The following is a 14177-nucleotide window of genomic DNA, read 5'->3' on the forward strand; positions in this document are numbered from 1 at the left end:
GAGAGAGCCAGGTGCAGGTACTTACACCCCCACAGAGAATAGAATAGAATCGAGTTTGGGCTATTAAGTATGTTTTTCAAAGAGAGAGAGAAAGATATTTTAGGTTTCCTCTGGATTAGTTAGGTTTACTGGGTTTACTAAATTCATTCGTAACGTAAAATTGTCAATGACGGAATTTCTTCTATAGACAGTAGCCACTAATAAAAACAACGATATATATGGCGTGATTTGCAAAAGTACCTATCTAGTCAACCTGCCACGGGGTGACTTCGGTGGGTAACTCAGAATAATACTAGGTATATGTTATTGCATGTATTGCATTATATGCCTCGCTTTTCACGCACACAAATCACAAACTCATGCCTTGTTCTAGGAGCAGGGTCTACCCTGGTGCATTTCCATGACCACTTTTTATTAGCGTCCCACCGGTTTCGATGCTCAGCGGAATAGCACCATTAACCATTATTATTCTGAGATATCATCACTTCTTATTCTGAGTTACCCAACATAAAATCACGCCATCTATTGAAATCATTTTTTAAATTAGGATTTGTCTATGGTGTGGTCCCCAAATTTAAGGGTAAAAGCCAAATAATTATATTTTAACCTTTTTTTATACCTATTATATTAAAAGACCTATTCAACGATACCCTACCTCTCTCTCTCTCTCTTTCAGGCTATGTGTCCCATATGGTGGTGGGGTCTGCCTTCCTCGTTTTCTCTCTCCACTTCGCCCTGTCTCCAACGTCGTCTTCAGAGACTTGGCAGTGTCGTAGGTCTTTTTGCACTACGTCTATCCATCTGGTTTTAGGTCTTCCTCGGGATCTCCTACCGGGGGCGGACAGGCGCAGTGCTTCGTTTCCAACATAGTCAGGTGGTCTTCTCTTGACATGTCCGAACCATCGCAAGCGGTTTTCTTGGAGTTTGTCGGCGATGTCGCGTACTCCCAGGCTGCCGCGAACGTACTCATTGCGGATTCTGTCAAGCCTTGTGACCCCGCACATCCACCTCAACATCTTCATTTCAGCCGCTTGGACCGCTCTGACATGCGTTTGCGTCGCTGCCCAGGTCTCACTGCCATACATTAGGACCGGGCGTATGATGGTTTTGTACACAAGACCTTTCAACCTTACCGGCATTCTTCTGTCACAAGTAACACCAGTTACTTCGCGCCATTTTAGCCAGGCGGCAGCTATTCTGTGTTGGATGTTGTATTCCAGTTTACCAGAACTGTGCATCATGTTTCCCAAATACTTATATTGGTCGCACTTGATGACTTGTTGGCCGTCGATGATGATGGGGCTGTCATCTGGGTCTGGTTCATTGCATGCCATGTATTGGGTTTTCAGTTCCGCTCGGGGAGTCGTTGCGAGCGCACGCGTAGTTGTCCGCATCACCGCAGTAGAACTTTTTTCTTACGTACCCGCATTTTTTATAAATGTATTATGGAGGAAAATAATGACGGAGACGAGTTAAGCCTAACGAGCATTAGTGCCAACAATAGTACTGAGAATTTGAATGATCAATGTGTGCAAAAAATTGACGAAATGTGTGAAAGTGAGATTACTGGGATTCAGCGATTAGGAGAAAAACGGCCGCGGAATGACAGCCCCCCTGACAGTCCGCAAATTGATGACGATGGATTCACCACAGTGGTACGGAGGAGCCCCAAGCGCCTAGCGCGCAGCTTCTCCAACAATCCGAGTTCGCCAATTCTAGGTGAGTCAAATGATTATTTTGAGGTTTGCATCACTTCGAAAAATATACTACCAAAACAAATAGCATTGGCTAAACTTCTTCGCTCAGAAAATTTTGACAATATTCTAAGAATTAAGTTTAAAAGCCCTTATCGAGTACTGATTCAGTTAAGATCTAAAAGGGAGGCGGAGAGATTAATGAGTTGTACTAAACTGGAAAACTTGGGTTATAGATGTCAAATGACGAATGAATTAAACCTGAGCTATGGTTTACTGAGAGATTTCGATTTGGATGCGGATTTGAAAGAGTTGACTGAGACTTTGAAATGTGAATATGAAATAGTATCATTGAAAAGATTAAAAAGACTAGACACTGTCGATGGATGGACCGAGTGTGAATCTGTGAGGATATGTTTCAGGAGCTCCACTTTACCCCCGTTCGTGAAAGGATACGGGTGCAGGTTTAAAGTGGAGCCGTACATATTTCCTGTAACTCAATGTGCCGGATGTTGGAAGTATGGACATTATGTACGAGTTTGTCCAACAAAGAAAATCATATGCCCAAAATGCGCAGGCGAGCACAATAATTGTGAAGCAAAAGTTTTCTCTTGTGTTAACTGTAAGGGTAATCACATGGCTATGAATAAAAAATGTCCTATTTTTATGAAAGAAAGACAGATTCGAGAGACTATGAGTAAAAATAACTGTACATATAGAAAAGCTTTGAATGATTATCTTTCAAAGACAGAAAAAGAGAAGGAACTCGAACAAATTCCGATAGTAGATCATGCAATATCAAGAGCGACAAATAATTCAGAGAGAGAGAAAAGCTACAGAGATGTAGTTGTAGGCCAAGTGATAGTACACGAAAACATAGAGGAGTCGAGCTCGGGAGAACATACAAATCAAGATCAAGAGGAAGATGAAGGGCCAAATGCTATTCGAAAAGTTAAGAAAGTAAAGAAGAAGAAAGACAATCGTAACTCATTGAAACAGAAAAATTATATGCAGCAGGACATGGTTACTGATGTTATAGACGAGAACAATGAACATAACGCCAATAAAACGGAGAAAGAAAATAAGAGAGGAGGAGATTTAAGAAAATTTTGGAAGAAAATCAAGGATGTTTTGTTTTCAAAAAAGATATTAGAAGATAAACTATATGATTTTGTTACAATTGTTGTAGAAGAATGCAGGTTGTTAATAGTTAATTTTGTGAAAGACGGTAATTTATTGCAAAAAGTAATGTCCAACTTTATCAATGGCTAGTCCGGTGAAAATATTTGATATTAATATAATGCAATGGAACAGTCAGAGTATTAGACCTAAGTCAGTCGAATTCCAATTACTATTAAGTCAAGAAAAAGTTCACATAGCATTCTTAAGTGAAACGTGGTTAGAACCAGACTCTCCAATAAACTTTCCCGGATATAATGTTTTTCGGAAAGATAGACATGATTCTTATGGTGGAGTGGCGATACTTGTCCATAAATCTATAAATGCTCATGAACACCCTACTCATTTTAATAATCCAGATATAGGTATTATCCATGTCAGCCTTATAAACTGCAAATGCTTAAAGAATATCATATCTATATATTGTCCATCCAGTGTGAGAACAACTCAAAATGATTGGGAAGATATTTTTGGCCTATGTTCGCAGGGAGCACTAGTGACTGGTGACTTCAACGGACACCATACTAATTGGTCTTACAAATCCGACGCCAGGGGTATCCAGATTCTAGATGCAGCTCTAGAAAATGGATTTGTTTCACTCAATGATGGCAGTCCAACCAGAGTTAAGTTAGTTAACGGTAGACTCCAAGAGTCCTCGCCCGATATAACTTTTTCATCCACTGACATTACAGTAAACTTTATAAGATGGGCAGTAAGTAGGGAAAGCTTGGGGAGTGATCATCTGATAATTCAAATGAAATTCAGCTATTGTGATTCTATAAAACTTTCAATAAAACGAAATTTCAAACTTGCAAATTGGAAATCATATAGAAGCGATCTTGATGACAAGTTTAGTAATCATAATTCCGATTTATTAGATAATGTTCAACTAAAATACAATTATTTCGTAGATAATATTAATGTATCGGCCGATAAAAATATTCCGTTATCTAAAATTTGCAATAATCCCGACTCTAAATTTAAACCAAAAAATTACTGGAACGCAGATCTATCTAAAATTGTTGCTGAGCGAAGGTTGGCGTTAAAAAAATTCCGAAAAAACCCCACTCCCTATAATTTAACATTACTAGAAGCCAAAATATCTGAAGCTCAACGGAAAATAAGGAAAGCCAAGAGTCGCAGTTGGCACGAATTTTGCAATAAAGTCGATGAAACCACATCAGCTTCAGATATGTGGAGACAAATGCAGTGGATGAAGGGATTCCGACAGTCAAGAACGTATGTTTCAAATGAAAACAAAACTAAACTCTTGTGTGCTCTCACTCCAGATTCTGTTTCGGTACCTTTTCCTGCTTGTATATCTTCGAATGACAAATTAGAGGCAACCTTTTCATTACAGGAACTGAATCATGCGATTAATAAAAAGAAAAAGGATACATCTCCAGGTTCTGATAAAATTACGTACAGCATGATCAAACATCTTCCCTCCAATGGCAAGCAATACCTACTAAACCTCTATAACCTAATATTTTCTTCCGGACTTATTCCTATTCAATGGAGATCTGTACTAATAGTTCCAATACCTAAACAAAACTTACAAAGATCCGAAATAAAACTGAGACCTATTGCTTTAATATCCTGTCTGTGTAAAATTTTGAATGATATGCTATGTAAACGCCTAGAATGGTTCGTCGAAAAACAAAATATTCTATCTCGAAGTTCTAGTGGTTTCAGGAGAGCTCAGTCTTCTTTGGACCCCTTAGTGCGATTGGTAACACATATTCAGATTGGTTTTTCCAAAAATGTACCGACGTTGGCATGTTTTCTGGATATAGAAAATGCCTACAATAATGTTTTAGTTGAAAAATTAGTCACAGTCCTTGACGACCTTAAGGTTGGCAAAGCTGTTTGTAGGTATTTATGGGAATTACTTTCTGAGAGACATCTGAACATGATGGTTACAAATGATGATCCGGATAGCGACACTGAGAAATCAATTTCTAGATGGACTAACAGAGGACTTGCACAAGGAGACCCGATTTCCCCACTCTTATTTAATATAGTAACAGCTAAAATAGGTAATGAAATCAACGATGTATTTATCTATCAATACGCTGACGATTTTGTCTTGTATCAAAATTGCTGTAGATTAGAAGATAGTGGCTTAAAACTACAAACTGCTTTAAACACAATTGTACTATTATTGGAGGATATCGGGTTACAACTATCTACCAATAAAACAAAGGCATGTACTTTTAGCAGAGGTCGAAGAAGAAAAGAAGTCGAATTAAAAATATATGGTTCACGGGTCAATTTTGTTAATTGTATTAAGTATTTGGGACTCTGGTTGGATAATACGTTACGTTGGGGCAAACATATAAATGAAATAGTTCAAAAAACTCAAAAACATATTAATATACTTAAAATACTGTCTGGTAGTGGGTGGGGAATTCATCCTAGACACTTACGCAGACTATATATCTCTTTAATTCGGAGTAGGATGGATTATGGATGTTTCTTATATGACAGTAGCGCCAAGTCCAATGTTTACAAACTAGAGAAGATTCAAAACTCGGCACTAAGAATCATCGGTGGCTTTATTCGATCAACACCAATACATGTAATGGAGTCTGAACTCTGTATCTATCCACTACACTTAAGAAGGCTGTATCTGGCATATAAATATGGTATTAAAGCTCAGTCTTGGTCTAATAATATCTCGATTAAACTGTTAACCGAACTGAACGATCTTTGCGACAACAGATACTGGCAATCAAAAAAGAAACCTCTGTTATCACTAGTATTTGCTAGAATTAAGGAAGAATGTATCCATTCTTGTTATCCATTGCTTATGTTTAGTCTTGATACCTGGGTAACCAATATTAACGTCTCTAATATAATTTGTACAAAACTTGATAATTTAGATGGACCAAAATCATTGTATAATCATAATGTACTTAAAAATAATGTGTTGAACGAAATCGAAAATAAATATGGCAGAGAATGGCATAGAATATACACTGACGGGTCAAAAACTGCTAATGAAGGAGGGGCTGCTTTTTGCAATCTAAACGGAAATGTCCAGAGGTTATTTAAGATTAAACCTGATGAAATATGTATAATGACTATAGAATTACTTGCGATCTCAGAGGCACTTTCTTATGCAGAGGAACTTGAGGGAAATACTATTATTCTAACCGACAGTAAGAGTGCGCTTCAACATCTTATTCGTTGTGCGACTGGCCAAAGGGGTTTCTCAATTAGTTACATCATTTTAGAAAAAAATTCAAAAACTACAAGCAAATAATAAGCAACTGAGATTGCAATGGATTCCTTCCCACGTCGGACTCAGGGGGAACGAGGAGGCGGACCGATTGGCTAAACTTGCATCGTCAGACGGGACGGAAACATTCATAGAACCTGATTACTCTGAAAAATTTAATTTATTCAAGATTGTGGTGTATGATGAGTGGAAGGAGTATTTCAATGAACGATCTAAAGAAAAGGGTATATGGTACAAAGCCATTCAGTCCGAACCTCCTCGCATCCCCTGGTTCGGTGATATTAAGATTAATAGATCTGAAGTTGTCCTAGCTCACAGACTTCGGTCGGGACACATTCCGCTAAATCGCTTCGCGTATCTCATGAAAAAAGTCGACTCACCTAACTGTGACGTATGTGGAGTTCTTGAAGATGTCCAACACCTTTTGGCGGAGTGTGTCCGAATTGAAGCTCATAGGGAGTCTTTTCTAAGATACATTGGCCATTCAAGTACTGATGTAGGTGTGTACAATAGCATCCTAGCGATGCCATGGTCGGAGACAGCTAGGAGACTTTATAAAATTGTTAATATATATCTAGACCTAAGAAATAATTTACCTAATACTATTGTTTAAAATATTATGTTAATTTAGTGTGTAAAATTTAAATTTAAGTTACGATGAGGCTGACATATTCTCATATGAGAATAAAGCCTCTATAAATAAACGAGATTTAAAAAAAAAAAAAAATGTATTGGGTTTTAGTAACACTTAGCTTTAGGCCGCCTTTTTGCAACTGATGTTTCCACTCCAAAAGGGCCTTTTGTAGGGAGGTTCTGCTCTCCGTGCAGATTGCTACATCGTCCGCGTATATAAACGTCCACGCAGCCGTACTCTGTGCTGTTTCCGTCAGCGCATCCAGGACCAAGCAAAACAGGAAAGGGCTTAGGACTGAACCTTGGTGTAACTCCTGCGTACCTCAAAGAGCGTTTTACTTTTAAAAACCATCCAGACGACAGACCAATGAGATCCTCACAAATGCGTCTATTGAATTTCCCATCGCATACTACTGAGTTCTACAGCAACTCATTTACTGTTACTGCTATAAGACTGTGGAATGCTTTACCACTAAATATCCGTTTTGCCAAGACAATTATAGCATTTAAAAATCAGGTAAAAGAACATTATCTTTCCTCAATCTTGCAATAGTACCTAAGTATATATGATATAAATCTAGATAACTATTTCCTCTGCCTTTTTGTATATCTTGTATGTATGTATTTAAGTATTTATTATAAAAATTGTGAATGTTTACTACTATATTTGTACACCTTCCCACCTTATTCTTTAAGTCATTCCTCCACCCAAAGGTTGCCTGGAAGAGATCGCTTTTAGCGATAAGGCCGCCTATTGCTTTAACTCCACTGTATAAATTGTTATTTGTGTTATTTTTAGTCAATAAAGTAGTATTCTATTCTATTCTATTCTATTCTACCCCTTCTGCTACAGCAATGGGCCGAGTAGCACCTACAACCGTCCTCACAACAGACCTTGCATTTTTATACATGTCCGCAATGATACTGACATACTTCTCAGGGACGCTTTTTCTACGTAAGCTCCACCAAATAGCATCTCTCGGTATGCGATCGAACGCTTTTTCCATGTCCAAAAGTGCGATGTACAGGGGACAGCTCTCACAGGACAGTTCTTAGCACGGTATTCTTCGGCAATAGTATTTAGAGCGAACATGGGATCCGTAGTGGATACGCCGGGAACAAAGCCGTAGTGGTTTTTTGAGAGTGAGCACTCCTGCCTCAGTCGGCTATCAATCACTCTTTCGTACAACTTCATTGTATGGCACATAAGTTTGACTCCACGGTAATTATTACACTCAAGTTTACTTCCTTTCCCTTTCAACGATACCCTACCTACACCATCAAAATAACCGGAAAAAATATCAGCCCCAATTTACTTGTATGGGAGAGGGAGTACCCCAATTTTTTTTGGGTACTCCTCATATCTATGCAAAATATCAGCTTGATATCTTTACCCGTTTCTGAGAAAAAGGGCAGTGACAGACAGTCAGTCAGACAGACGGACAAAAAGAGATCTTATAACGGTTGCTTTTTTTCTTTTTGAGGTACGAAACTCTAAAAATATGAAAAAATATTATTCTGCCACCAAAAAATATACTTACAAACATACATACATACAATCAAAAAACATTACTCTCCTCCTTCGGCAGTCGGGTTAAAACAAGTGAGACTGATTCTGAACTTTTGTTCTACGAGTTTTAAAAATTAACCAAAAAAAACCTTTATCATAGAAACTTTGTTGACACGTGATTTTTTACCATGGAAAACGACTTTTTTTTTCGCGTTTTTGCAAAACTCGTAGAACTAAAGTTGTTCAGAATGACCCCTTGAGTCATCCCCTTTCGGCTTAGTATACCCTTAGTATAACTTATTATCTACACTTTAATACCTGTAGTTACCTTTCTACAAGTAGGTAAATACCACATTTGTTGAGAAATCTAATCGGGTTCCGAGTATGGAGAAAAGTGGCACCCCTATTAATTTCTACTCTTTCCTGGTGCTTACCAGTGTAATTAAAAATTAAACTTACCCTCAAATCACTACTTGAAAATAATTGTCAATAAAGTTGGCGAGTAAAAGTTTATCGACCCACTGTGCAAACTTACATGTGTGCGTGTCACTGCGTGTGCTGTGTGAAGAGCATTGAAAACCCAAATTTGGCGGGGCACGTCACCTGTGCAGGCCCTTAATCAACAAAGTTACTAGAAAACGTTTATTTTCTGTCTTCCACTTCACATTCACCTAAATAATCATAAAATACGAGAGATTATCTAGTGATATGAGAATTGACTACTTATTCTATACATACGAGTAGTTAGTCAGGGCCTGCGGGCCTATCGCGAAGCCAAAACGAACCAAAATTTACGTACAAATTAGTGTCAAATTCAATACAATTTTAATCCGAAAATCGTTGTCAAAACAAATACGCGATAAGTGTCTGTCTCGCAAAGTGTGTGGTAAGTACCTAAGCTACGTAATCTTGTAAAATATTATGTAATTAATTTAATAAGTTTCTAACACAGGATTTGAGTTTCAGAAATTGTACAGTTACGGTTAATGTTACGTGACAGATTAATGTGAGCTAAAAAGCAGTAAATTAGTAAATAATTTTAAAAAGTTTTAGCAAAACTTAAATTTACATAGGTAGGTAAGTACATTCTTAAAATAAAATGCCTTTGCCTTTAATAAATATAATAGATCGATTAAATACGGACTATAACAGTTAGTTAGGACCCACTTCCGTTTTCAGGACCTTGTACTTTTACTGTACCTACCTTGTTTTCATTTTAATTTTTTGTGTACTTTTATTATTTAATTTTCTTTCTGTTTGTACATATTTGGTGTGTGTGTGCAGTGCACTGAATAAACGTTTTCTTTCTTTCTTTCTTTTAAAATAACTTTTTATATTCGTGAAAAATATACGAATGTGAACGATGGGAAATTCAGTATGGAATTCTATGTTTTTCACGTGTTTACATATTTTATAGAACAAAAGTAAGTAATATATGTCATATCATATATAATAATATATGTGGGGACATCTCACACACGGCCATCCGACCCCAAGCTAGGCAGAGCCTGTGTTATGGGTATCGGACAGCTGATATATCTACACAAATACATAGATAGATACATATTAAATATAAATATCAACACCCAAGACCCGAGTACAAATATTTGTCGTTAAACAAATATCTGCCCCAGCCGGGAATCGAACCCGGGACCTTCGGCTTAGCAGTCAGGGCCACTAACCACTACGCCATTCGACCGTCAAAGTATAGTTCAGGAGGAAGGTTTGATTAATTTATATGTATAGTCTATGTACTGTTTAAGTAGTATATACCTTGCACCTCTACTCCCATTAATTATGTTAAAATTGCCTCTTCCATCCAAAGGTTGTCTGGTAGAGACTGCTTTAAGCAATAAGGCCGCCTTTTTGTACTATTTTATACTTATACAGGGTGTTGCAAAATTGGTAAGTATACTAAGCCGAAACCTACATGTGCAGCATGTTATATCTAAGCCCGAAACTGAAATCAGAATTTCAAAATTCGCGAAAAAAAAACATTTTTCATTTAGAAACTTAGTTGGTCACATGACTTTTTTACTATGGAGAATGAATTTTTTTTTTCGCGAATTTTGAAATTCTGATTTCAGTTTCGGGCTTAGATATACCATCCTGCACATGTAGCTTTCGGCTTAGTATACCAATTTTGCAACACCTGTATAAGTTGTGAATTGTAATGTTGTCTTTAATGGTGCAAAATAAAGAGTATTCTATTCTATTCTATTCTAATCCTTTAGGCTCTAAGAAAATTCAGCTTTTAGCTTAGGATAAAATGGAAAGAGTGTAGCTGGAACTTATTTATGAAGCCAAGTTCTTTTCAGAAAAATAATTTAGCAGTTAAGTACCAATTAATGTAATCTTAGAAAATCATGTACCTATAATTTAATGGCTCATTATTACCTACATCATGCATGAAAAATCGATAACACACTTTCCATGTCAAAACTGCTGCGTTGAATGGATGGTAGTTTAAACTGTTGTTAGTCATCGGAAGTAAAGAAACAGTTCTTTTTTTAATACGATGATGGTTTTCATTTATTTGGTTCCTCTTATTTTTGCTGGTAAGTTTACTTCAAGAAACTGCTAGAGATCCCAGGGCGCCAAAAAACAAAATGATTTCAAAATTGTTTTTTTTTTCGCCATGTCTTGTCGTTGCCGGCGTGTTCGACACGTCGTCTCCTACAAATGCGACTTTTCACTTGTCACCAGTTCTTCCTTATGATCTTTCTAATTAAGTTTGATATGAAACTAGCACACCTACCTATATACCTACAATTTTTTTTATAGCCTATTTGGTTTCCCACTGCTGGGTAAAGGCCTTTTTCCTTCCGCACCCTTCGATCCTGTGCAACCTCAGCCCAAAGAAATACTTAGCCCAGTTACTATCAAATTTATCCAGGTCGTCAAACTAAATTTAGTTTAATTATATTTTGTGTACAGCATAAGACGAAAGAGACACAGACACAGGGAATCCTAGTGTAGGGGTTAGAGTAAATGTAATAAGTATTTCTTTTGGCTATCAATAAAGATGTTTTGTATTCGTTGTTTTTACCAGGTGCAGCAGCCTCAGATTCTGCTAAAAACTTGAGCCAATCTCAATTCATAACCGAAATCGTCGGTGGCGAGCCAACAAGTATCAAGACTTACCCGAGTATAGTGCAAGTGGAACGGCTCCTTTCCAACAATAGATGGAAGTTGTTATGCGCAGCCACCGTCTACTCTGACCGCTGGGTCATCAGCGCTGCCCACTGTGCGACACCGTGAGTATATGTCGTAATATACTTGTCATCAACATCATCAAGCATCAGCCCTCTTAAGTCCTCTGTTGGGTATACAATACCTTCACTCATGAGCAATGAAGAGTTCTTCTGAGATAATCACTAAATTTCTCCTAAATTTGGTGCAATTGTTACTGGAACTTTTTCATTGCTCGTGAGTATATAAACGTAAATATTGTGTTAACATTTTATAAAGGGGTCGGTATTTTTAAGTGCAACTTTTTCTTTGCTCTCATTCTCAGTGATACATTTTGTTGATTCATTCTTCATTAGCAGCACTTCCACTTCACCCAGCAGATTAAGTAGCCTGAAGCTCAAATGTGTTTTTTTCCATAGAATCAACAGCCTTCGCGTCCGTGCTGGTTCAACCAACCTCTATGCTGGTGGCTATACTATCGACATCAAGTCTGTCCTGGTTCACCCGAATTACACGAAAACAGCTCAAGACGACTCAGATATAGCACTGTTTGAACTTAAGGAGTCTCTAAATTGGTCTGATAGTGTTCAGCCAGCTAATATTGCAAATGCAGGCTTTGAATTAGCTGATAACTCTACTGTGCAGGTCGCGGGTTGGGGTAGAACAAAGGTAAGTTTATTATATTCATGGGTGCAAAAATGGTGAGTCAAACTTGAGTGATTTATCAACAGTGTACACTGTATATTATCCCTAATCTGACTGGCAAATCCTTTCACCACGGTGACAATGCTAAATCTGTTTGAGTTACCGACCGACTAATTCTATTCTATTCTATTCTCTGTGGGGGTGTAAGTACCTGCACCTGGCTCTCTCGAGTGGAACCTTTGTGCATATCCCCAAGGTCTAAACTGCCTTCCTAAACTTGGACCATTTCCCACCACGCTGGTCCACTGCGGGTTGGTGGGTTCACATATCTAGATGTGCTAGATCTAGATATGCAGGTTTCCTCACGATGTTTTCCTTCACCGTAAGAGCGATGGTATACATTGTACTTAAGTTAAAAGAACTCATTGGTACATGTCAGCGCCGGGATTCGAACCCGCATCTCTTGATTGAGAAGCGGGCGTTCACCCGACTGAGCTACCACCGCTCGGTGACAATGCTAAATCTGTTTGAGTTACCGACCGACTAAAGAATGTTATATTATTATTATTTATTATTCTTTGTAGAGTGGGGCACCGTTCTACTCACTGGATTGATGACCTTAGTCAAGTGTCCGGTATTGGCTGGATGGGAAAGGCAGATGTGTGTTGAGGCAATCCAATCAATGAGAGGTGAATTAGATGATGATGCTTGAGCAATAGAATGACGTCCACATTAACACCCACGATGGTTTTTGATAGTGGTGGATTAGGAAAGCGTACATAGAGTCCTGACCCTTTCCAATCGATTACTTGCTGTTGATCATAATCAAGAAGTCTTCATAAAGTCTGGAGGCTTCCGCAATCTGCTATTGCTTTAACTGTAAACCTATCTGCTACCGTACCACCACCGACACAATAACAATTAACAATCCATATACAGCGTCGCTCGCCTGTCAAACATCTGACATATCCATCAGATTTGACAAGCGTCGAGCGATTCTGCTTAATGATTGTTAATTACTAAAGTTTAACTTATCTATTCTCAGCCTGGAGGAATCGTATCCGACACTCTCCAACACGTAACTCTGTACACTGTGAACAACGAGGAGTGCGCTCGCCGCTTCCTCAACCAATACGTGGTCAATGACAACATGATCTGCGCTGGCATCCTCGACGTGGGAGGCAAGGTAAACGTTTGTAAAATCAACACTATGTAAAGGCCGGTCGGTCAGCACAACGAAAACCGAATGTTGACCTTTGCATCTACAACCAATCATAATATCTGCCGCTTTCTATGAAGGTCACTGTGCGAGCGTGAGGGCACTATTACTGTGCGCGTGCGACAGAGACAAATATAAAAAGGGCAATGCCCGTTTTTCGCTGTGCTTAGGTACCGTGCTTTGTATAGCTAATTTTAGTATATGATTACTTACATTATAAAAACGTGTGGTATTGTCCACTTCAGCTAAGGCTGTCGGAAAAATGAAGTAGTTAAAAAGTAAAATTGTTTTAGTTAACTAAAAGCAAAAAGTTGAAAATATGCTGGAGGAGTTTCTGTCGCTATTTTCTTCTCCAGTTACTGAGCCTTTGTGATATGGTGATAGAGAAAACATTATGACTAACGACGCTAACGACAAATACAGTGAAGTGCAATGAAAACATTTTCCAAACATATGGGACGCCAGTGACATGTCGAAATTGTAAAATTTTTCATCGAATAAATTTATTCTATTCTATCCTTAGGACTCCTGCCAGGGGGACTCCGGTGGTCCTCTATACTCCGACAAAGTCCTAGTTGGAGTGGTCTCCTGGGGGATCGTATGTGCTGACCCCTTTTACCCGGGAGTCTACACGAAGGTCTCAGCCTTCGCTGACTGGATCAAAAAGAATGCTGTTTGAAATTCTCGTGAATAAATTTTGATCTTTTGAATTGGATTTGATTTGCGTTCCATTTTGATTGTAGAGGAGTGGTGTGAGATATATCATTTCATATGATCGTACCGTGGCTGTAGGGCGTTCAGGGTTATCAAAAGATAGCTATTTTCTTTTCAGACCACTGAAAATCTCGGTACCTATCTCCA

At 38.3% G+C, this 14177-nt stretch overlaps 1 protein-coding gene across 1 annotated transcript; it reads left to right on the forward strand.

The window, feature by feature from the left end:
- Positions 1-10432: 10432 nt before the first annotated feature.
- LOC105392753 (trypsin, alkaline A) lies at positions 10433-14031 on the forward strand. The gene is made up of 5 exons (XM_038114556.2): positions 10433-10818; positions 11313-11517; positions 11872-12121; positions 13143-13283; positions 13840-14031. Exons 1-5 carry the CDS (start codon positions 10779-10781, stop codon positions 13993-13995), a joined length of 792 nt encoding a protein of 263 aa, XP_037970484.2. The 5' UTR covers positions 10433-10778; the 3' UTR covers positions 13996-14031.
- Positions 14032-14177: the final 146 nt, after the last annotated feature.

The sequence above is a fragment of the Plutella xylostella genome, chromosome 31 (genome assembly GCF_932276165.1).
Source record: "Plutella xylostella chromosome 31, ilPluXylo3.1, whole genome shotgun sequence".
Classification (NCBI taxonomy): Eukaryota; Metazoa; Arthropoda; class Insecta; order Lepidoptera; family Plutellidae; genus Plutella; species Plutella xylostella.

Coding starts and splice junctions, on each gene's coding strand:
- LOC105392753 (XM_038114556.2), top strand. CDS start 10,779: ATGATGGTTTTCATTTATTTGGTTCCTCTTATTTTTGCTG. Junction 11,518..11,871: donor GCTGCCCACTGTGCGACACC/GTGAGTATATGT, acceptor TTTTTTCCATAG/AATCAACAGCCTTCGCGTCC. Junction 12,122..13,142: donor CGGGTTGGGGTAGAACAAAG/GTAAGTTTATTA, acceptor ATCTATTCTCAG/CCTGGAGGAATCGTATCCGA.